This window comes from Acipenser ruthenus, chromosome 6 (assembly GCF_902713425.1).
Source record: "Acipenser ruthenus chromosome 6, fAciRut3.2 maternal haplotype, whole genome shotgun sequence".
Taxonomy (NCBI): domain Eukaryota; kingdom Metazoa; phylum Chordata; class Actinopteri; order Acipenseriformes; family Acipenseridae; genus Acipenser; species Acipenser ruthenus.
In genome coordinates this window covers 2,932,529-2,958,986 of record NC_081194.1, presented here as the reverse complement: position 1 = coordinate 2,958,986, position 26,458 = coordinate 2,932,529, and the positions used below count along the sequence as shown (strand labels likewise).

General features: G+C 38.4%; 1 protein-coding gene across 1 annotated transcript in view; it reads left to right on the top strand.

Annotated features, from left to right (window-relative positions):
- The window catches only part of LOC117411128 (potassium channel subfamily K member 12-like), a 29,311-nt gene extending 4,596 nt beyond the window's left edge, over positions 1-24,715 (top strand). Inside the window, exon 2 of the mRNA XM_034018297.3 lies at positions 21,739-24,715. Coding sequence (XP_033874188.1) covers positions 21,739-22,634 — 896 coding nt within the window. The 3' untranslated portion in view covers positions 22,635-24,715. The remainder of the gene's footprint in view (positions 1-21,738) is intronic.
- The last annotated feature ends 1,743 nt before the right edge of the window (positions 24,716-26,458 follow it).

The following is a 26,458-nucleotide window of genomic DNA, read 5'->3' as shown; positions in this document are numbered from 1 at the left end:
GCCTTTATGTCAGGACATGAAACTGTCACTATAGTCAAATATCTAACAGACTAATGGTTTACTTTCTAATTTTAACTTCTTACCTTTAATATCCTATTTTGTGTGCTACTGTGGCAATGTGGCCTGCCCCTGTGTGCATTTGTGTGTTATGTGTTGTATGTTGCGTGTGTTAATGTTGGTGTATAGAGATTGGTACACAGGATATAAACGGGTCTGTGTTTCACGTGTGATTTAAATTGTATATTTGTATTTAGGTACGGGATTGCACATCACTGCACGTGCATTTAAAGTATAGTATGTGAGCACGGGGTTGCACAGAATTAATTCACGTGCTGGGATTCAAGTGAATAATTAATTAGTAATTGAATCCCAGCACAACAGTATATATAGATGCACATTTCTTTTACTCAGGGTTGTGTGTTCGGTGAGTGGAGAACAGGAGAGAGAGAGGAGGAAAAAGGAAAGTAGGAAAAAGGAAAGAAAGCTACGTTTTTGTTTCACTCACCGTTTGTCTGTTTACTGTTTTAGTCCGTTTTTGTTAGTCTATTTATTTTGGCCTCAAGTGCCGTGTCCTGTTTTGTGTTCTGTCTGTTTAAACCTTTTATTTTGTTAATAAACACTGAGTGCCCCATTGCATTCAGCATTACTCATCACCACCGTCTGTCTGTGTATTCCTTTCTGGTCTGACGCCACCCACTCCGGCCATCTTTGTGACAGCTACCTATCATTCTCTATTATTTCTGATTCTTAAAAAGAGCGGAAAGTGGTTTGAGAAATAATTTCTAGGTGTGCATCACTAATTTCTGTCTCCATTGTAATAGATATTTTGTATATCATTTTTTGCCATTTACTAACATGCAGTTGACACAGTTACATGAGACAGTGCAAACCCTCATTTCTAAAAAAAAAAAAAAAAAAACACCTCGCTTCAGAAATTCAACGTATATGTCTTTTCAGAAGCAGCCCCATGGCTGAAAAAAAGCCTTGAAAATAAGGATCTAAACAGACCCAGTAATATAACATTGCCTTGGGAAATGGTCTTAACATGTTGCATACAGTGTAGTTGAGTTATTGCCGACCTGTAGTCTGTTGGTTAAGGCCAGTCCATTCTTTACATGCACAGCTGTAGCATGCAGGACAAATCTATAACCTGCCCTGGTCAAAACAGGTCGCCTGTTCTGTATAAGACAGATGTACTTCTGGTCGCTCTGATCGATTTACAACAAAGTATTGCAGTGCAGTGCAGTGAATATAAAACGGCAATGTCACAATGCGGTCAAGGAATGATTTATAACATGTCCAGGCACTAAACAACAAGGTGTCAACATTGTCTATGAGACTACTGATCCTGAGCAGACAATTTCATATCTGCCTGCTCTACTCCCATATATCTCATATTAGACACATTTTTTCAGCAAACCATTATACACTGCAGCTGACATATCCATTCAGAATCGTTTACCAACATCAAATGAGATCAGAAAGCCTTTACATATTCATTAGAAAGGAGCTGGCCCTGTAATAACATTGTTATGGAACGACAACAACATGTTTTAGAGCTCTATTCATTTTAACTCGTAAGCAGATAATATCGAATGTATAAATTAGTTGTAATTTGAGAACCTGAAGGCAATTATTTTACAAGCACACAGTGATTTCAAGACAGAATTCGCCTTCTCCTCTTCAGCCTCCACCTGCTTTTTCAGCTTTGTCAGCTATGCTGTCCCCCTGCCCATAGCTTCCCTATGGTCAGCGTCTTCACTTATCTGGGATCTAATTTATGGACAGGGGTGCCTCAAAAGGTGAGGCCAAAGGCCAAATACTGTAGTGTAAAATATGTATAATGTAGTAGTGTTGCCTAGTTATAATAAATTATTTATCTCATGAGTTTCCTGATTGAATCATAAAGGGGTTTGTTCATTCTCTGATCACCCATGCCAATATATACAAGTAGGGCAACCAGACACCATTTGAACTAATTGTTATCCATGTTCTGATCTCAGTTTTACATGGATTGATGTTGGTAGGAAGCAAAATTTTATTATTCTGCCACTCTTGGTCTCCCAGTCCGTGGCCTGTCATTGACAGAGTGTATCTGGTTATACCATCTTGCCAGGTTTGAAATTGCTGGCTGTGAGCACCCAAGACGGCGACCCACAGTACACTGCCCTAGTCCAGCCTCCAACATGCCGATTGCACGAAGGCACTGCTCTCTTGGCAGATGTGGCATATTGTTTCTTTTCTGTGATTTTCTTTATTGCTTTTATTCAAGCTTGCAACACACTCTGTGTACATTATTTAAAAGTTTCATTATAATAATTACACTCCTCTTTACTTAGCAGTCTTGACTTATTTTTTTAGTTTCTTTAAGCGTCATATAGAGAATAGTGCATGGTGTGTGATATGAGAATTCAATGCACACGTCAGGGGTGGGATGCTACATTATGCAAGAATCCAACCCCTTGGGTGGTCAATAAATTCTTATTTATCACACACTACCCCATGCAGTATTTTTTATAATCTCTGGTGATCCTGCCAGAGTTCTAAAGTTCTGTATTGCTTGCTGTGGAATTCCTTTCAGCTTGACAACTCGCGCTGGGGTCACGCTGGGGTCACGCTCTGTTGCTGGTGTTAATGAGCGCCTGTTTTCCTTAATAACCAATCGGTATTACGGGAAATTTTAACTGGGTGAGCCCATTGAAAAAAATGCACTTATTATACAAACAATAAAGAATACAGATGCTTCACATCATTAACCAAATATCAGAAAAAATATTGTAGAGGCTGAACCAACAGAAGGATTTTCTTTGATTGAGCTGCATTATCATTACAGTTGGATAGTTTATACACATGTTTTGGATCTGTTCATTGTGGTTTTGTGTCCTTATTTGCTCATATTTAATATGTGTGTTTTAGTGTCTTCTTTGTGCCAGTCTGTTATCTGCTTTATTTTGCTCAATGACACGCTGTTGCATTTCTGTGAGTCTTTGTTTCCATGGTTACCTACTGTGCTGAGACCCCTGACCTGATCTGGGAGATTATACTTCTTTGTTTACATGCTTGAAATGAGTTTAATGTCACTGAAACAAACAAACAAACTAAAAAACAAAAAATGCCAATTCAATAGACATGGGACAATATTGCTGAAGCCTTTACACAAGTATTATAAGCCTCACAGATTGTTTCAGGTTCTGAGCAGAGCATTCATTATCCTACAGGTGGATGACCTCTAAATGCAAACAGGACTTTAGAATCTTTAAATGTTGACTTAAACTTCACGCAGCTTAACAAGTCCAGTCCACAGCATACCCTAAAAAACACATTTAAAAAATGTCTTTATGCACAAAAAAGACTCAGCAAACAGGCATGAGTGAAAACAGCTGAATTGAAGTTGTACCTTTCAGCCTACTCTAATACTTAGACTCTAAAGTCTTTACAAATGTGTTAACAAAAACCATGCTGGTTGCAAGGGCACGCTGCACTCTGTGTTCTACTGCATTGATGGAACAGCAAAGAAGGCACATGAATTAGAAGAATGCAGCCCTTTTCTTTTCTACATGTTGAGTGTCGGGTGCCTTCTTGTTTAAAACCAGTTCATACAGAGACCCTTTGAAAACGGACTTTCTCCTCCTGTGGTTCTAATTAATAGAGTCTACAGTCTGGGGTTGGCAGGATGCTTGAGCTCAGCTGACATTTTCAAATTGACCAGACTTTGGGAGAGCTGATAAAAACCTGCTGACAAATGTCTAAATGCAATTAAATATAACAAAAAGCTGAGCCGTGTGTGTCGGGCGATCCAATCAAACAAGCTAGACAGGTTCAAAAGCAAGTGCAATCAAAAGGGCAGGGGGTAGATGCTTCTTAGTGATTTTTTTCTTTTTTTTTCATTATCAGTGTTGGCTGCTGAGTAATGCTATCCTCCACGTTCAGTTTATTTTCCATTCATTTTTTGTTCAAGTTTGAGTGACTTTTGCGACAGTGTCTCTGATTCATACATGCATCCTCACAGTGTCTCTGATTCATACATGCATCCTCACAGTGTCTCTGATTCATACATGCATCCTCACAGTGTCTCTGATTCATACATGCATCTTCACAGTGTCTCTGATTCATACATGCATCTTCACAGTGTCTCTGATTCATACATGCATCCTCACAGTGTCTCTGATTCATACATGCATCCTCACAGTGTCTCTGATTCATACATGCATCCTCACAGTGTCTATGATACATGCATCCTCACAGTGTCTATGATACATGCATCCTCACAGTGTCTCTGATTCATACATGCATCCTCACAGTGTCTATGATACATGCATCCTCACAGTGTCTATGATACATGCATCCTCACAGTGTCTCTGATTCATACATGCATCCTCACAGTGTCTCTGATTCATACATGCATCTTCACAGTGTCTCTGATTCATACATGCATCTTCACAGTGTCTCTGATTCATACATGCATCCTCATGTGTCTATGATACATGCATCTTCACAGTGTCTCTGATTCATACATGCATCCTCACAGTGTCTCTGATACATGCATCCTCAGTGTCTCTGATACATGCATCCTCACAGTGTCTATGATACATGCATCCTCACAGTGTCTCTGATTCATACATGCATCCTCACAGTGTTTCTGATTCATACATGCATCCTCACAGTGTCTATGATACATGCATCCTCACAGTGTCTATGATACATGCATCCTCACAGTGTCTATATACAGTATATATGGTCAACGAAGCAAACTCTTGGACTCGTTTTAAGCAGAGCTACACAGAACAGGTCAGGTTGATGTTCCTCTTGCTGCTGTAACAGAGCCCTGTGGCATGAGTGACTGATAAAATAAATGGTGTTGTTTCATTCATCTGCTTCAGGCCCTGGGATCACAAACCTGGTTATGTTGCTCAGGAATGAATAAGTCAAGGGTTTTCTCTGCATACAGGGAAAAAAAGTACTGAAGGGGCCATGGTGAGTCGGAGTCAAAGTAGCTTATAAGCTATCCGTGGCTTTGGGGCTGTAATAAAACCCCAACAGAACATGCTGCTTCACTGGAATGCAATCTAGGAGAAGCCTGTTTTAAAAAAGCAAACAAAACAACGGTTTGACTGGCTGTTGCATCTTGCTCACAGCCCACAGTGGAGACAATGTTCTATACAGTACTTATGCAAACCTGGGAAAAACAAATATAAATGGTCTGTTTTGGATAACAGCGTCAACCTCCGTAGCTGCATCCCCTTTGTACTACCCAAGTCCTCCCTGCAATCAACTCGGCCCCATGGTCTCTCCAATCGCTGCCTGCCCCGTAGATGATCGCAAGGGATTCGTTTCATGTACGTGCAGCTACGCGTGTCCTTCAAGATGGCCGATTTCCGGTTTCTGCCAACCGTCGAGTCGACCCATCTATGGGAAAGCATACCAGCAACCTTACACAGCGCCTTTTCTGGTTGGGAGGGAGATTTACACTTGGATTCTTTCTCTCTCAGTCACACCCTGCCAACTTGCTCTTTAATTAAAATATTAAGTAGTCGCTCTTGTGGTTGGCCAAAAAAACAGCCACCCCCCACCCCCCCCCCCCCACCTTCATGAAATTACAGCCTTATCACTGCATGAATAGGTCATACTCATAGGGCAATGCCAGTAACTGATTTAGCATTGGCGTTAACAGTAGAGGTAAATAACTGGCTCTGCCTTGTAGTGTGCCTGTAATGCATTGAATATATATATTGAACTTGGGGATGTTTGCTTTGCTTGCAAAATTAAAACACACAAGCGAAAAAAGGGTTCATTACACTAAGGCATTAGCACAAGCTGGTTCAAATCAGGTCGCCCGGTCACCAAATGCAACCTTCAATTTTAATGTGGCCAGTAGATTTTACCATAAAGTCGCCACTAAGTAAGCATTTACAGGATATACAACAGAACGTAAAGAAAATTAAGAAACTAAAAAACTTTAAAAGCAAGTAGATTTCCCTCACCCCAACATTAACAAGGCACAGACAGTGGGGTTTAAAATAACTGCACAGCTTTAAAAAAATTCTCCGTGTTGCAGGAGCGCTACAGGCCAATGGGTTTCCTTGACTTTCTCGGCATGGGAAATAAAAGAAAAAAATATATTTACTCAAAATATCTCTTACCCAAAATAAAATGTCAAAGAAACTGAAATAACAGTCAAATGTATTTGCATTTGGATTTGGAAAATCTACATCTGGCCAACTCCATGAAAATGAGACTGTAACTGAAGATGAGGAGGAGGAACTAACACAGAGTGTTAGTATATTAGCCAGTAACTGAAAAATAAAGGGATGTGTTCATGTTCCTGGATTTTTTATATATTTGTCTTCCCTGTCATTTGATTAATGTTGTAAAGAGTTCCCTAGCATTTAATACATAACGTTCCCTGGAATGGTTTGCAGTTAGTTCCCTGGCACATCGATTGTATATAGGTCCCCTCCCATAATTCAAAGATAATCACCCATTACATGAAAACAAAACATGCAAAAGCAATGTGTGTGCAACATGTACACGTCTCCTCATACTGTCCCTGTTTGAAAATGCTGGCCACTGTAAAAGTTCACTTGGCCACCAGGTTTTGAAAGCTAGTGGCCAAATAGCCACCAGCAAACAAAATGATTTGTGCCACCCTGCGTTAACATGCAGCTTTTGTAATCGTTCAACCAAGATGTTTGCATACCCAGTTCTCAAATTCAAGCCGTATTTAACGGATTGACATTGGTTTGTTTTTCTTAAAGTCGTTTACCAGAGTAGCTTATGCAATGATTTTTTTCTTCTTTGAATGATCTGCTGTTAAAATACACATACACTGTACACAACAAGAACAGTGCATATTGACACTCCAGTAAACTCCAATTGTTCTCTCAACCCCACCTTGGAACAGGTGGTGTGTGATGCTGCAGGTGCTCCTTTCCACACTGCAGTGAGGAACCCACCATACAGTATGTACGACATGTTAAAGAAGTTCACCGCTTGTACTGGATATATATGGATCTGTACACACATGGCTTGTAAGTGCTAAGATCATACACTGCACTTGTTAGACCCCTTCAAGAATACTGTGTCCAGTTTTGTTCACCTCACCTCAGACTATAGGCTGTGTGACTCATAATTATGGCTTCTGTTTTTCTGTTTTTATTGTTTACATTTTTCGGTGCTTATTTGTAGCTATTTTCGAGTTTTATGTAAATCATTTTTTTTCGGGGGTTTCGCTTTTTATATACTGCATGAAGCTATTGTTTTCGGTTATTTTCCAAAATGCTTGTACGTTCTTTTTCTGTCAAAATATGTATAGTAAGTCAACAGTACTTGCACACTTAAGTTGAACCATCTTTCCTTTGCTGTCTTCCACAAAGAAATCCCTATGGTCACGGACAAATTCTTCTGGAAATTCTGTTTTAAATCCTCCATATCTTAACTGTAATACAGCTTTAAATCCAGAGAACAAGATTCCATTCCTGGTTGCAAGCTCGTTTTAAATCTCACAAGCGGAGTCTCCTATAGAAATGTAGGACTTTGCTGCCACTCATTATCTCGGGTGGGTTTAAAGTATTCAGAACAAATCAAGTATAGATACAAGTCCAGATGGAAGGACATTGCCCAGCTGCACTGGGAAAGGTTTTTTTGTTTGTAGTTGTAGTAGTAGTTTTTTTTAATGGGAAAGGGGTGAAGTCAACATGAATTGAGTAACCATTTCCAGTTTTTTGCCGGTGTTTATTGGCTATACACTGATTTCATTTTTTGTTTCAGGGGTTTTATCATTTTTTATTGGTTAAAATTGAAAATCAGAAGCCCCACTCATAATCATATAGAATTGAAACACCAGGTCATTGTATTGCATTTCTCTGTCTGCAACTCAGTTTTTCAGCCTTTCTGCAGCTGTGCAAATAGCAACAGGTGTTTCTGCAAAATCAATATGTCACAAATTGCATTTGGAGGAAACAAAAAGGACAGTGAAGCTTCCAGTTCACGATTATAACCTCCTATTGCTGCAGGTAGAAGCCGAAATGACCTTTAAGAAATGAGAACAAGCTAGCATGTTCTGAAGAACAAGAGTGCACAGAAGCAAACACTATACATGAATATGGTAAATAGTCAACCCAGAATTAAACTTTACTAAAGTTTTTTTTCTGTTTATCAGCAAGACTAAGAACGCCTCCTATTAAACATATTGCTGAGCTAAAAGAGGTAGAGTTGCTTTTATTTATCCATAAGTAAATAACAAATAACTGAGAGTCAATGCATCACCTCAGGAACCAATGACATGACTAAAAATACAGGTACATATCATTTTCTAGGTTATTTGCTGGTAAACCATTTCTATGATGCCATCCTTTTATATTTTAATTGATTATTTTTCCAATTCAACCAAAACTGTGGATTGGTCAAAGAGAACTGTATTAAATTATTAACACTTACCCCACAGCAGCACATTGTTAATAGTAACATCTGAATGGCATTTGGCTTTGGCATTTTGAATAACTATCAGTGGAATTAGAAACCTTAGACAATCCCACTATATTCTCACTGAAAGTAACAGTCACATTAGCCTAATTATTTCTATACTGGCAGTGTTGCATCTGTTGCTTGTGGGTTGTAATATTGGAGGCTATTGTATTTCTATTGAATGTATATTTGAGAAAAAAAAAAAAAACATTGATTCAATCAAAGGAAGGAAAGATGTTTTAATATATATTTATCATTATTGTCTCTCCAAATAGAATACTTATTTGTTTTATGTCCCTATTTGTATTAGGTTTTCTGGCTAGTAACAGGCTATCTGGTTCACATTGAATAATGAACATATTTTTAACTCAAACTCCTAATTTCAGATGTTATTGCGCGTCACATGGACGATAAAGAGACTACAAAAGTATTTGATTTGATTGTACTTTATTAGATTCTTTCTGGATTCTTTGACAAGTGGAATTCCAATCCATTTACACTGAGATAAAAGCCTGTGGTACAGTTTATATAAACAAATGTCTTAATGAGTCCATTGAACATAAGCCATAGGAACAGAAGTCTGTCACCGAGCCAAATCAAGAGGAAACTGGCTTGTTTTATTAAAAGCATGGACCTTGTACATTAATTGTGCACTTTAATCTGTGCTTAAATTCTTAACTGATACCCATGCTATATTTAGGTTTTAGTCTGTGTTTAGTGCTAACCAGTGCATCAACATCCATTATTATCTTTATTATACTTTTCTTTTAAAGGATACTGCAATTTAATATAAGTTGCACATCCCAATGACCAATATACAGCATTTCTGATCAAAGGAATTGGAGTTGTAGTGAAGCAGGCAGAGGCATGCATGGAGAGAAGATACTTTTCTTATGGTTCAAAGCTTGAGAGCATAGAAAGGAATAACTCCAGATTCATAGAAATCTCTGGGGTACAGCATGCAATATACTGTACAGCCCACAACCTCTAGAGAAACCCACAGGCCAAAACAATCCCAGAGGAGAAAAGGATGTAAGAAATGTCACATTAACAAAGTGTTTAAAGTTTCAATGAAGCTTACATGGCGTATTAAAGGATAAGAGTTAAATACTGTACTTTTGGTTTAGCTTCTTCCTCAGTAAACTCGTGGGAGGGATTAGCTGATGCATGTGAAAAGTGAAAAGGAATGATTAACTGCATTAAAAGCCTTATGTCTGCCCAAGAGCAATGCAGCTGAGAATATCTTGACTAGAAAGAAAAGTGCCAAAGTAGAGAAGGGCAAGAAAATGCTTGAGGAGATCCAGATTGTCTGTCAGGCAGTGGGGGTAGTGTGTGCTCACTGCCAGGCCTCATTTGCAAAACGCAACACTACCGCAGTTTGTTGTGACCTTATTAGCAGCAGGGTTTTTTTTAAACAAATGTGACCTGAAAAAAACAAACAAAGTAGGATGGGAAGGGATTCACGTGCCTGATTCAAGTGTTATTAAAATGATCATTCCCAGCAATCTGAGCACATTGGATCCATTCCCCCTTACTTTGACTGGCCCCTCCAATACCTGACAGGGGGTGGCATTCATGAGCAGATTTTATTTACATATTCACAAGCATCACCACTGCCAAGATGAAACATACTTTGAAAGACGTAGCTATAGACACAAGTATTAATAACAGGGTAAGGTTAGCTCACAGGGGACCAGAAAATGAAAGGGGGCAATGTGTAGTTGCCATGCGTTGAATGCTATGTCAGAGTACTTCCCAAGGTTTAAAAATAGTTCAGAGAAATATATTTTTATATATACACCCAAGTAGGTCGAGACAGCTTTCATGCTGTAACTATTCAAAGAGCAGCCTTGGTGAGAGCAGGACAAAAAAAGAAACAGAAGAATTCAGGTTTCAGTCTTAGAAAACTGAAGAACAGGCCATACTGCAGACCAGGGGTGTCAAACTCTTTTTGTATGATAGGCCTGATCCGATACCCTGGCGCTTAGCACAGGCCGAGTGACAGTTATAAAAATACAAAGACGAACCCAAGACCTACAAATTATCATATTTAACAAAAATGATCATACATATTAACATTCCTCTAACTAGCCCATATTGATTATTTCACTCACCGTCACCTCTTAGAGCACGTGTATAAACATGTCTCCAGTCCAGAGTTCCTTCATATAAGCAACACAAATTGTCATGTTGCTGTGATTGTTGTCAATCGGCGACCACGTGGGTGAGACGGCAGTGCGTCAGCTGGTTCGAGTTCAACACCAGTGATACCAGAAAAGGGTTTTGGTTCTGATTTGTAAGTTCTGTAGCGAGTGTCATTGTGTCTTTATCCATGAAGAGAAAGGTGGACCAAGAGTGCCTTGTGTTTCAAAAGACATGGGGAATTTCGTATTTCTTTGTGGACATGAATGGAAAGCCAACGTGCTTAATTTGTAAGCAACATGTGGCTGTTGTGAAATAATACAACATTAAAAGACACTATGAACAAAACCATGGCAAGAAATCTGATAAATATACAGGAAAGTTACATGAAGATAAATACCCTGAATTAGCAGTGATTGAAAAACAGCAATCAATGTTTACTAATGCTTGTAACATAAGTGATGCTGCTGTTAAGGCAAACTGTGTGATTGCTCACAAAATAGGTGTTTCTTCACAACCATTTTCTGATGGAGAGTTTTTGAAGAAATGCATGCTAAAAGCTGCTGAAATAGTTTGTCCTGAGAAACAGCAAGCTTTCTCTGTCATGAATATCAACAAATCTAAATTCCATTCTCAACTAACTGACACATGCCTTAACTCGATACTCAAGATATCCTCAGCCCAGTCATTTGCTCCAGATGTTGATGCGCTGATCAGCAGGTATCAAGAAGCAGCAGCAGCAGTCACTAATATTCTTTGTCTTTATCTTTTGGTGAGTGTTAAATAAAAAAAAAAAGATCAGTTTCTAATGTGATTTTGTATTTGTTTGCAATATTGTTTTTACCTATATCCTATTGAATAAAAAAATGATATTCCACCATATTCCGTGGGCCAGATGACATCACTCTGCGGGCCTGATCCGGTCTGCCGGCCGTATGTCTGACACCCCTGTCATACACGATGAAACCTAGAAAAGAGAGTTATTAAAAGCTGTAGCGCTGCCTAATTGGGTCATTGAATACAGAATCCCATCAGACACTGTGGAAACGAGAGCATTGCTGCCTTTCATTATGCATCCCAAAGTTTTTATTTTAGTCTAAATCGATTTTTACTTCCTGAATTCAGTTCCTAAAATTTGTATCTTGGACGCCCCTAGAAATAAATGAATTATCGCTTTCTCCTGTTTATTGATTTGTTTCATTATATCAAATTAATTACTGGTTGATATGTACTATAACCCTTAACTCTGGCTTTCATAGAAAGGGCTATAGCAAAGCTCTCTTATAGCTCTTTATCAAGGGATATCATCAAGGTCATTACAAAATCTTCACCAATCGATATTAGCTTGATGATAGAAACAGACAACAGAGTCTTAAACAACAACAAAAATGTCACAAAGCAGCAGTAATCTATTATCTCATGTAGGAGAGTCCAGGTCAACCTAGGAGAGGAAATGGAGGGATGATTAAAATGAGCTGGTCTGGATATGAGCCAGGTACAGACACAAAGCAAAGTAAAAACATCTTCAATGGCTGTAACAAGCATACTATAAAGTCTGCTTTTGTGGAAATGTATTCAGGTGTGCTCTACAGTGTTCATCCTGAGATAATACATGTAGTTACTTGCGCTATGTTTGTGATGAGTTTGCCTCAAGCTAGCCAGGAAAAGGACAAGAGAATTTGATTTACTATTAACACCAGTCGCTATCCATGCAAGTAAGACTGACAACCCTGTCTGAGGCTTGCTAGCTCTTGTTGCTGCCTAGTTAAAGCTGCTGAGTGCAAGGTTTTGGTTTGAGCCTGTGCTCTTGAGCCCAAGTTTTATCCAAGCAATGACCGAATGAATGCTTCCACTGTGCACATTAACAACTTGTGTGCTGATTACACAGAAGCTAGCACCTATAAAAGGGATACATGTCTGTCTGTCTGCCTGGCTTTCTTTGGGCCATATTTACAAAGCATTTACAGCTGTCCATTATTAACTCCTGTTTTGTGAAAATAGAAACACACCTGTTCATTTTACAAACCTGCACCCAACAAGCTTAGTGATACATTTCCAGGTCTCTTTGGCACACATAGTTTGTCATTTTGTAACATTAATGTGGAAGTTAATTAAAGACTGGAGGAAGCTCTGTTAAAATAGGAAGCTGTTTATTATCCTGATTATAGTTCTTCAGTCGATTTATTAAAGAAAACATAGGCAAAAGGATACAATTCTGAATTCTGAATCAATGTCGCTCTTTACATGTATAATGGATGTTATCAGCAGTAAATGCAATCTTCCCGGACTGAGCCTTTAGCGCTTTCTGATAAAGTGCCAGTTGTGTTTTATGAGATTAGTTGAAATGAAGAATATATATACAAAACCTTTTCCTGCTGGGAGAAAGAGTGGGTTATAAATACACTTTGTGGAGTAATAATATAAATGAGCATGATGCATCATTAATTACATAACTTGGGCTGGAGCTTCTTGGATTGTAAATACCTTGACTGCCAAGTAATTTTTCTTGTTATCTTTATAAGCATTATGTTAAATACATGCACACAACACTGAGTCCTGAACCACAACAGAAGATGATTTTTACAGGATTTTCAAAACCCAGCACGCTTACAGAAAATAGATACAGTACACCAGTGCTGGTCATTGTTGGAATCCTCCATCAAATCTGGTTACAGTTTGGTGTTACTGATGTATTTGCTGGTGTAACAATCTAATTACAGTGCTTTACTTTATAAACTGGGAAAAGAAATCATGAGATTGAACAAAAATAACAAAGACAGAATCCTAATAATTTTCAATGAAATAGCAGCTGTTTGGATGAAATTGATATGGATTTGCAGCCACTATTCTCTCAGGATCACACCATTTTAGGATCACGCCACTTCACACCATTTTAACGGTTTAAAATGTCGAGATACTGAGATCGTTTATCTTGTGATCTCGGTGTAATGGTTTGAAATGTCGAGATACTGAGATCGTTTATCTTGTGATCTCGGTGTAACGGTTTGAAATGTCGAGATACTGAGATCGTTTATCTTGTGATCTCGGTGTAACGGTTTGAAATGTCGAGATACTGAGATCATTTATCTTGTGATCTCGGTGTAACGGTTTGAAATGTCGAGATACTGAGATCGTTTATCTTGTGATCTCGGTGTAACGGTTTGAAATGTCGAGATACTGAGATCATTTATCTTGTGATCTCGGTGTAACGGTTTGAAATGTCGAGATACTGAGATCGTTTATCTTGTGATCTCGGTGTAACGGTTTGAAATGTCGAGATACTGAGATCATTTATCTTGTGATCTCGGTGTAACGGTTTGAAATGTCGAGATACTGAGATCATTTATCTTGTGATCTCGGTGTAACGGTTTGAAATGTCGAGATACTGAGATCGTTTATCTTGTGATCTCGGTGTAACGGTTTGAAATGTCGAGATACTGAGATCATTTATCTTGTGATCTCGGTGTAAAGGTTTGAAATGTCGAGACACTGAGATCGTTTATCTTGTGATCTCGGTGTAACGGTTTGAAATGTCGAGATACTAAGATCGTTTATCTTGTGATCTCGGTGTAATGGTTTGAAATGTCGAGATACTGAGATTGTTTATCTTGTGAGCTCAACATAACACATTTTTATTTTATTTTTGTCTATGTCTAAACACAATTGTATGACTGTGTGCACAGCAGTTTTCAAAATGTTTGCTATATAGCCTGACTGCATTCAGGGGAGAGTAATGCTAGGCATTGCACAGTCATTGCTTTTAGGCAAATTAAAGGTAAGTGTATTGTAGAAAATCTGAATGGATTGCTGTTTATTGTAGGCACTAGTCAGAAAGCTATGGGGTGGAACTAAACACATTTGGACAACAAAACTTACTCTAAAAAAACATTGCTAATATTAAAACTACAACATCCAATGCCCCATGGATACAAAGTCTTGTTGTAATTCAAATAAACTCACTGCTTCTTTCATTCTCTTCTAGTTGACAGGCTGAACGTTCATTAATAATTAAAATAACATCTTCCATCAGAACAGTAAGGACGTAGACACGAATACATAAATGAATTCATGTCAAAGTAAAACTTCTAGTAAAACCTACTGCAATAGACGATAGACGATTTCTTGCTTTAAAAAACATGACAGCTTATCAATCATTTATGGTATTTCATGGAGTTGTGCAGATAATTCTGAGTTGAAAGCACAAGTCCTCAACCTTTATAAATAAAATAAAAGGCTTGACAGTTGAATCACTTTGTACCATATTAAGCTGCGCTGATTAATTCTACTAAAGATGTGCTCAAAAGTTTATGCAGTGATCATCATAAAATGCACCAGAAAGTAAAAAGTAGTTTGCAACATTTCTCATGCCGCAGTTGTTTCTAAACTCTTTAAAGCTGGGGCTCCCGAGTGGCGCATCCAATAAAGGCGCTCCACGTGGAGTGCAGGATGCGCTCTATAGTCTGGATGTCGTGAGTTTGAGTCCAGGTTATTCCACAGCCGACCGTGGACGGGAGCTTCCAGGGGGCGGCGCACAATTGGACGAGTGTCGCCCGGGGGGAGGTAGGGTTTGGTCGGCCAGGGTGTCCTCGGCTCACCACGCACCAGCGACCACTGTAGTCTGGCCGGGTGCCTGCGGGCTTGTCTGTAAGCTGCCCGAGAGCTAGACTTAAACAAAGTATTATGTGTGAGTGAAGGCAAGTCCACTATAGCCTACTTGCAATAGGACCACTTGCCCTACAGCAAAGGTACCAGGATGCAGCAGTTTATTTATAGCATTAAGTTTGAAATATTTGCAAATCCTAAACTGGCTACGAAAAGGTTGCAACCGCACCTGCAGATGTAATATCAATTCAGCCCTGTATCCTCTTCCAGAGAGTGCAACGTCCTTCATTTCCAGCCAATGCACCTCCAGATGGGGAATGGAACACTGGGGATTAGAATTGTCTCTTTAATTCCATGTGGTTTTCAGATTTGAGAAGGCCAGTTGGTGCTCATTAATTTTCCTTTGGTCAAACCAAAGTGCCCATAAAAAGTATTGCACATATGTACTGGTAAACATGCTCTAACAGATGGACAAAATCATTTTCTGTCAGGCAATAAAGTTAGTCTAATATAATGGGGGTTTATAATGTTTAGCTTTGCTCTGGTAGTTCCTTCAAATGCTGGCAACTGTAAAGGAACAAAAACAGAATGAGCACTAATAGAAAATGGTTGAGAAGGTCATTGTCAGCAGCAAGGTTAAGGGTGTGTGTTTTCTCCTGTTATAAAAAATGTCGACACAAGTCAGTAACTTGCAGTCACATCACCTTGGTGGAGTATACCCTTATATGCACAGGCACTAACCCACAGTAACTCGTGGTCTCTCATCAACACAGCTGCATTACAATAGCAGTATTTTACCTTTGCTGGCATTACAGGTTACTGTGCTGTACAGTATCCTCATTGCAGCACAAGTCATTTAAAATAGCTTTAAAAACCCAACCACTTTGAGTCGTAATATTACCAATTCACTGAATAGAGTTTTCATTGTTTTTGCTAGATTGAATATAGTCATCATTTTGATAAGCAATAAAAGCAAGAGGCATAATGTTCTCTTAAACTAGTAGCAATGTGTTACTGTATAGTTAATATGGAATGTCCACTAATTAATGGTGATCACGCGTAGCCCCGCCTCCAATCCATGTGAGGGGGTGTGGTCATGAACATGCCAAAGCACCTGGATCTGTACACATCTAACTAGATAACTTTCTAGTTTATTTCTGTATTGGTAATATATATATATATTATCCTATACAAAGGGCTATGTATTGTTTCATAGCCTGTACTGGAACATGTACCTGTTTTGAATACAGCTGTTTTGTTAATAAACCTTGCACAAACTGTTTGGTTTGGACTTTATTGTAGTTCTGGATTGAGCAACGCTGGAAAAGTTGACAATGCACATGAAAAGATTGCTTTGGAACACCCACTCAAGTAAGATAACAAAAATATATCTCATGCTAGATATGCCCACTCTTGTGCTATAAACATTAATATACCACTTATATCAAAGTTAAAGGCTGAATATCACATATGTCTAATTTAGAATATTTAAATATGGATACTGCACCTTACATATATTCCACACAGTGGATTTATTTCATATAAACATGTACTGTGTATACCAAGTACATGGGAAAATGGCAGATTAATAATAGTGTAGATAAAACATTTTTGAAAGGCATTCAGTAGACATGCCTCTGTGTCACATTTCTGATATTTATTGAAGCATTCTTAATTTCCTTTCCCTTCACTTTAAAAAAATAAATAAACACAAAGACATCTCCAAGTTTTCTGACAATTCTCAATGTTACACATGGGTGACAGTCTGCGGTCCAATACATTAGCCTGTTTAATCTTCTGTCAAAATGAAAGTGTCAATTCAATTGGTCACATGCAAGCCTACCCAGTCAGCAAACTAGTTTGGTCCAAGGTTGGTTTATGGTTGGCTTGGTTGGTAAGTGGTTGCCGTTTGGCAAACTAACCAAGGGCCTACGTTGGCCCAGCAATCTGGAACTGCCACAGGTGCCGACAGACAGAGACACACCAGATATCGTCACTAATACTGCCCCCCATAGACTGGTAATTGCACCCTATAGCTTGGAGATCGCCGGTTAGAATCCAAGCTATGCCACTGTCGACCTTGGATGGGAGTTCCCAGGGGGTGGTGTACAATTGGCCAAGTGCTGCCCGAGCGGGGAAAGGGTTAGGTCAGCTGGGGAGTCCTTGGCTCACTGCACATCACAGACCCCTGTGGCTGGCCCCGCAGCACAACCTAAGGAAACCTTTTGAAAATAAATACATCAGAGGCAAAATCTGAATTGGTCAAAAACGGATTCGTTTTCAACTAAGCATATTCTAGAGTTATTTAAAGATGACTGTGAACAAGACAGTAATCAATCAAGTACCAGTATATCCAAACATTTAAATAAATCAATTGTGTAGCAAGATTAAACCTTTGCAAAAAAGGATATTTTGTCATGAGGCCAATTGCTTTTTTGATATCAAACATCTAACTGCAAGTTGTAACCAAAATTTCAATTCCCTATAACTCAGGAACAGATTAATATTTTTTCACCAAATCATAAAAATACACTATTCTGGGCCAGTCCCCTTGTGCCCTAAAATTGTCAAACAAAAATTTCAAACCGTTTTGGAGCTGGAGACTGACAAAAAAAAAAAAAAAAACTATCTGGATCTCAGAATCTGCATATCCGAGCAGAACGAAATGGCCCACATCAAAAGATCTAACCAAAGGGACTAAACATGCAAATCCTGAATGGAGTCAAAGTTTAACATTAAACTGCCTACTCAACCCTAACTATAATGGTGCTACCACACCACTATAATGTTGTATTGTAACTAATGTTATAATTAAACCATATTTCATGTATTTTTTTATTTACTGTAAATGTTTTAATCACATGCATATCGATGTAATGTATAGGATCCAGAAATGATAAATGACAAAACCAATAATTTGAAAGTAGGAAAGAGAGATTGATGTTTCACCTGAAGACGAGACCTTTGAGGCTTGTGATTAATTTTTGCTTAGTCCAATAAAAGGGTATCACATCTCCTTCTCTTTCTCTATTGTTAACTCACAAATGTATTTTTTCCATCTAAATACTGTATTAGATTTACTTGTAGTTTGAGAAATTTCCCCACCAGTAAAGATGAAAATGTAGAATGCAAAACTTGTTGAGAGCATTATTATTATTATTATTATTATTATTATTATTATTATTATTATTATTATTATTATTATTCCAAATAATAGCGTAATGTTACATTTTTGCAAAACTCTTTGTTTTCATCTAGTTTGATAGGAGCATAACTGTTTTTATCTAAGAAAATGTCCCTTTGCACTCGCTTGAAAATGTGTTCAATATCTAATCAGGAAAACAACTTGAGCTACTTTAAACAGAAACTGTATTCATCATAACATTCTGTGAAATAATCAGGCAGGCATGGCCATATCTGTAGCAGGACAGGGCTTGTTAGTCATGGAAGTGAAATAATAAAATAAGCATTTACAGAACAATATTTTATTTTAACAACTAAAATCCAAATACAGTCAACCTTGGTTAACTCGACATCCCACAGGGATGCCATTTAGTGCTGACTTATTCAAGGTGTTGGGTTAACCATGGGTGCACATGAGCCATGGCATTAACATGCATATAAACTCACACGTTTACAGTATTTACAAGTTTATTTTTAGTTAAATGTCCTTATGAAAACGGTTGAAAGAACTACTGTGAATGAATCAATTACAGTATACAGTACTGTACAAACTCGGTACAACTCGTATAGTTCAATTGAAATACAAATTAATAAAATAACTGCAGCGTTATTTTTACGAAAAAAATGAAACCACAAATTGTGCAAACTGTTGCCAGTACTTTTAGTTATTGGCTTGTACTGTCTAATTTGAATAGCAAAAGTTAACAAATGTACATTATACAGAATTAACTCAGTGAACAAAAACAATAATAAACAACTCACAGTTTCACACAGAAATCAAGCATTGTGGATTGTTTCACGTGCTTTGAAAGTTCTGCTGACCCTTTTAGAATAAATTGCTTTAAAACCCACTCTTTCTTAAGAAGTAAAAACTGGACTCTTTTATGCAGTGGTTAAGATATTCACTTTGGAAGTGCCTGGTCACAGATTCCCTGTTACACTTCAAATGCATCTTTGAACAATAAAACATGATGATTATTTATTTATTTATTTTGCCAGAGACAAAAACTTGGCAGGGTACTGAGAGCTACAGTAAATCAGGTACATCTAGGATCAAGTTGGATGTCTTCTGGTAGCATATAAAATAGAAAGCTTTCAGATAAGGATTTCAACAAACAAAATTCACTGATAGATTGCAGTTGAGATGTAACAGAAAGCATTCTTTTCCGAAGGCAGTTCCTGTCATTATTGGCATGAGAAGAACAATGGTTTTTATTTAGTATTTTTTTATAAAAAGATCATTTAGGACCTGATTAAAACAAATACCCAGATTGGAATGGCCCTTGGAGACCGGAGTTGTGCCCCACTGAATTAAAACCTAGGCCTCCCAGGATTTCAGCGAGTAGTCTTTGTCACTGCCTTTGTGCGTTACATAAAACCGTGTGCATTTGCAGGATTTATTTTAATGGGGGTAACGTTAACCCCTGCCCCAGAGCTAGATTCTCAAGGCAAGCTACTCCTAAATGTCATTAGAATTGTTTTATTCTCAGACAGTAATAACACAGATAAAATCAGAAAAAATCAACAACCCAGGCATTAAATGTAGAGGCTTGTGAATAAGTTTGCAGTTGTTTCTTATTCATTTTAGAATAGCAATTGCTGTTTTTTTCCTTTCAGACATAAATGACGCTAATGACTATTTGGAGTAATAGCTTCAATGATCTCACCCATATTGTTCATTGTTTTGAGTCTCACTGTACCTACAAACTGGCTACGTACGGATCTAAGGGGACACATTGGCTACATGTGAAGTAGTCTCCCATTTTATTTTAGAAACTCTATGTGTTGTCTGAGGATGTACACAGAGGCAGATTATCAGGGAAAGCACAGCAGAACACTTTACTGAATTCTATACAATTGAGTTTCATTAGAGGAGCTGAGATGGAATTTTCCCAGCAGCTATGACAGGTTCTCAGCCAATCAGAGACAAGCTTGTGCCCTGCAAGATTTATAATGAAGACACAGCCACCCACAATAGTTCTAGACATCTCACAAAGATAAGGAGGACGCATGCACTCCATCAAAATGTCGTTTCAGAGTTATTGTATAATAGTCTGAATCTTGAGGAGAAAGAAACCATTATTTTGTTTTTTTTATATACTTTACAATGCTTACCTATGCTTTACCATGCTTTCACTATGCTTTATTACACTTTCGTGTTCTTTTACTATAGGAGACTTTTATAAAGGGAATGAGCATCCAATGCAAAGGATGTAAGAGAATAAGAACACAGGACAGCAATATATGTATCACCTTGCTGTGTTACTGTGGCCTGTACTAGCATCCAGTGAGGTCAAGCAGACACCTGCAGGCCAGGCTTTTGCCCTTTAGGGGCTAGGAGCCCTGCTGTAAAGGGGTGGTCGGTTGGCTTGTAGGTGGGGTTGGAGGACGCCCACTGATCATCAGTTCTCTTTTTAATTGTTGTGGGGAGTTGCTGCGATAAGGGAATATGCTATATTGGAGAGAAACACAGGACCATAGACTATAGATCACCACAGAAGGTAAATTAATGTCAGCTTGCTGTTTGAAATGCTGTGCAGGGTTGATAGGTTGAATCCTGGGGGGTGGTTGAAAGGTTGCCTTGTTTGCTCTGATCCAAAACCACCCAGGGCCTTACAAGCAAAGAAATGAATGAATACATTGCTAATGACTGGTTAAAGGGCATGAGTATATTGAGACACCAAAAGAGATGGGGGGGGGGGGGGGGGGTTCTGCCTGTGGGATAATATGGTGCATGTGGTTTATAATAGACATTTAATAACTAATGACAGCCATTCTTATTCAAGGGTATACAGTGTATTTGAAGGTTGGGCCAAAAACTAACAACAATAGCGGTAAAGTGACTTTGAACCAGCCTATAAACTTGTCCTTGGCTTGGTCACTTTTTCCCTCTCACTCTGGGGGGCCACTTTTCCAGATGAATCTGGTTTGTGTCTAGCTGATTTATTACACAATTGTTAAAGCTGCTCACCTGAATATAGGACAGACTTATTTTTGTCTTCTACATCCTTATCGTTCTTTGAAATGATTGAGGACTCCTCTTTTCTTGACCAACCCGCTGGTATTTATACACATTCCACAAAGCTGCCTCTTCATTCAGATTTAAAAAAAATGATGAGAAATTCTGTTTAGTTTCTCCCTTATAAAAGTGTGCCATAGTAAACATATAGCAAAGTGTAACAAAGCATAGTGAAAGCATGTTAAAACATAAGTAAGTCCTGTAAAGCCCTGTGGAAGAAAGTCAATTTGACACACATTGTACAGTATGGTGCAATAGTATGCATCTTATATGTAAACCTTGCAAACATCTGTAACTAATCTATTTGTGTTTCTTTACTCCTAATCCAGGTTTTGGAATGACCACTCCAGCGACAGTTGCAGGAAAAGTGTTCCTGATCTTCTATGGGCTGCTGGGATGTGCTGGGACTATCCTGTTCTTTAACCTCTTCCTGGAGCGCATCATCACCCTCCTGGCCGTCATCATGAAGGCATGCCATGAGAGGCACCTGCAGAGAAACGGCATTCTGCCTCCAATTATCCGAAGGGAGTCCTCGTTCTCTCATGGTGACAGCCTGGCGGGCTGGAAGCCCTCGGTCTACTACGTCATGATGATCCTGGGGATTTCTGCCATCATTCTGTTATGCTGTGCGTCAGCCATGTACACCCTGGTGGAAGGGTGGAACTACATGGACTCCTTGTACTACTGCTTCGTTACCTTCAGCACCATCGGGTTCGGAGATCTGGTAAGCAGCCAGAACGCGGCCTACAAGAATCAGGGATTGTATCGCTTTGGGAATTTTATATTCATCCTTCTGGGGGTCTGCTGCATCTACTCCCTTTTCAACGTCATCTCCATTGTCATCAAGCAAGTGCTGAACTGGATGATCAAGAAGCTGGATTGCCGGTGCTGCGGAACGTACCACAAGAACAGCACTTTCCTGAGCCGGAGGAACGCCATCACCCCCGGCTCCCGCCTCCGCAGAAACCACTTTTCCGTGGAAACGGATGGCCAGTACGACAGCGACACCGAGGGCAGGAGGCTCTCGGGGGAGATGATCTCCATGAGGGACCTGACCGCGTCCAACAAGGTGTCGCTCGCCATCATGCAGAAGCAGCTTTCGGAGACGGCCAATGGCTTCCCGCGGACTGTGTGCAGCAGCTCCAGACACAATGGCTTCTCTGGCGGGGTGGGCGCCTTGGCCATTATGAATAACCGGTTGGCCGAAACCAGTGACAGCAGGTAGAAATGTATTTAACCCTCCAGTTGAAGAAAGACTTGTGCAATATTTATTATATGCTGTACATCTTCATGAGATGGGTGAACCCATTTTCGTTACGGCATATTGCAAACATTTACAAAGAAAAGGATACATTGAGTTGAGGAAAACGGAATAGGTACAGTTATAGATACAGTTATTTATACAGTAGAGCTATGCAATTGCACAGAACTATTGTTGTTTTATAAGGGAGCAAGAGACAACATCCTGTTTCATTAACCGACTGCTATTAATGCCTGTTTCATGTTGCTGCATTTCATATAGCCATCAGCTCTTTTGACTCTAAATCTGGACATACATTCCTCATCCAAGAATTACCCATAGCATTAGCAAATTTTAGCCAAGCTGCATGGAATGTAGGATTAACATGTGGTCAAGGCTGTATACAATGTGGGAGGGGAGGGGTGGGGGTGTTTCAGAGGAATATTTTCCAGCTGATCTCTCTTTTAGTTTACCTGCAGACCATACTGATAACCTGATAACATTAGGATGCCCAAGATTAATGTTATTAGGGATCTGGCCAACAAGTATTAATTAACGCAACTAAAATATACAATTGCTTTGCTTGGTTATGTTTAGTAACCACAGTCGAGGACCTAATACAGGTGTCCAGAAAGGTCTGCAGGTAACAAATAAGAAACAAAATGGCAAGTACATATGATATTCCCTTAATTGCATTGCACTGGCTGGCATTTATTTGTACATGCTTGAAAGTGGTTTTCTAGACAGACTTGTTTCTATGTACGAGGCAGTAATAACATCCTACCTTTTTATAAATAATGACAGCCATGTCCCTTTAGTCGTAAGAGTCATTTGCTTGGACAGATTTCAATCATTTCCATGCATGTGATGTCAACGTGTCTTGCTTAGGGTTTCTAGATGGTACTGTTGAGGCACAAACTGAGAACTGAGAAATTGGTAACACCCTTTTTGAGCTACATTAATTACAGGAGGCTTTTTTGGACCAGATCAATTGATTCGATCAGCTGAGACATCATGTTAGTAGTAAATAATGACGCTAACTTCAAAAATTTGCATGATACAATATCTATATTATATACTGTAAAGCCAAAAATATTTTTGCGTATGAATATAATGAAGTAATATACTACTACCAGTGCAACAGGGTGCCAACATTTCTGGAGCAAAATAGGTTTTATAGGTGTGATTCGCAAAATATTTTGGTCGCAAATATTTATGACTTTATAGTATTTTGTTTAAATATAGCTGATACAGCATAAGTAAATAACTAAACAACATAAATAAAGTTCATACCTCTAGTTTTTTTTCTTTCTTTTGTAGTTTGTTTTGTAATTCATGTTCTGTTAAGTCACAGAATCAGTGTTCAGCAGTTTCTTCATTCAGCCATTTTATGTTTTTGGAGTGGAGATGGAGTGCGTTCCTTTTAAAAGGGGCAGGACTGACAGTGATGTGAACCAATCACATGACAGATGGAGTAGTTAAATCTATTCCTCCCTCCTCAACATTGCTTAAATTTTACATCAAGGTTTAAATTAGCTAAGCAGCTTTAGTTTCCTATTCTGGACTACAATGATGTGATTCACATGACTGCTAGTAAGGAGTCGCTGAAGAAGATGTTACAATGTTTAACAGGATTTGTAGATTTGTTCTTTAGAGTACTCCTTCAGAACATCACTGTACCTTGTACAGCAGGTTAAACATGTTGTCCACTGATAATAGAAGGAACGTTCACTGGAATCAGATTCTTTTTAAAGGGGTGTTTAACAAACTGCCTGTTTATTTCAGTAATCTGTTCCAGGAGTTTACCTGTGATTACAGCTTACAAAATGTTTGTGGAACCAAATATTTTAAAATACCGTTGGTAAAAAGTGCTACTGGAAGGAGATCTTTTGCTTTTGCTGCAGTAGTTTCAGATTGGAATGCATTGCCGATCAGACTTCCCATTGTCAATTTAAAAATGTGTTGTTTCATTATCTGAAGAAGCCCTGTGTACGTGTATGATGTGTAGAGGTTTAAATGTGTATTCCATGTTTTTATGTGATTTTAATTTGCAGTTGGACGCCGTTGTAAACAAGCTAATTATAGCTCATATGGCCTTTTTCCAATAAAAAAATTATATATATATATATATATATATATATATATATATATATATACACACACACACACTTTTCATTGGCGGTGTGACATTGAAATTGTATTGTAATAAACTGTCAATAATCGTCAATACTTTTAATAACATTTTTATAGATGCTTTTTAATTGATATTTTAAGTACAGCGCTTCACAAAGCACAAAACTGAAACAAAAGGCCCCTCCTTTATAAAAGTGTACCATGGTATTATTTTGTACTGTATTTGTGTAGTTTTACCATGCTTTTCTCATGGTTGTACTATGCCATGTTTATTAATATGCTTTACCATACCTCACTATTCTTTACAGTGTTTACCGGTGCTTTATTACACTTTGTTTTGCTTTTACTATGGGAAACTTTTGTAAGGGCTATTTTGAAGCTAGCACAACAGCACATCATGAGAGAGGAATGCAACAATTTATCGCTATGAAGCTAGGATAGCAATGCTGAATGGCTGCTTCCTGCAACTCTATTGTTTTATGCAAGTTCTTAACGTTACATTGTTTTTACTTCCAAATAAGGAGTCTTGGATCTGTTTAACTTACTGCTGATATCTTTTGAGCACTAACAAACAGATTTACCATTTCAATAAGGAGCAGTTGAAAAAATCAAATAGTGGTTTGCTTTTGTGATAAATCAGCACTTCTGATTTACTGATTGGTTCCCTATGTTATGCCAATGACTTAACTGCAGCTGAGCTAGACATGGGTTTCCTTTGGGTACAAATAAACATTTAACAACTAGATGACATCCATGAACTATAAAAGCTCTATAATACTTAGTTGCAATGAAACCTGAACTTATTATTAACTAATGCATTACATCCTTAACAAATATTCACTGAAATCATAAAAAGGACATTTGTTAACTTTCTTATTTGTACAGTAAGATAAACATGGTTATTAATATGATAAATCACATGATCTTGATTACAGGTAAATGTATCAAATATGTTTTTTTTTTAAATAAAAGCACAATAAGAATATGACAATCTGCTGAAACTGAAAACATGAACTACTGTAGGTCTAGATTTAAAAAAAAAAAATTTGAAAAGAATCCTGAAAATGACATTTTAAAGCATGGTTCACTCTGCTCTCTTTACATAGTCCTTCCCTTGCTGAGTACTTGCATGTTATAATGAGCTGTATGTTATGATGAAAGATAGTAACCATGTATCATAAATAGTGCTGTTTCTTACGTTGATCGTGAAAACTGCTTTGGGAAACTGTATATGTAAGGTGGGGCATTGGAATCGACTCCTCAAATCGGTTTATTGAATCCTATCAGATTGTACATATAAACTGGGCAATACTGTGTTACATATCCCATGCAATTAACAAACAGCATGACCTCCCAGGCCCTTTGCTCCAGTGCATTTTTCTGAATGGGCCAAAATTCTGCCTTTTATTGATAATAGTTCCTAGTTCTTGTGTTATATTTTGCTCGTCCTATTCAGGGCTTCTCTACTGGCTATGGGGTCAATCAACGTATAGCCCACTGGGATTAGATACAGTTGGATTTTAATGGAAAATGTAAATGCATTATGGAATCTCTGAGGTTGAATAAATCACCTATCCGTGGCTTTCCCTGGATTGCCCCTGAAAACATACGATTGATGCAATAGTGCTATAGTATAAAATGCTTTGATAAAATCCACATGTGGGAGGATATAGACT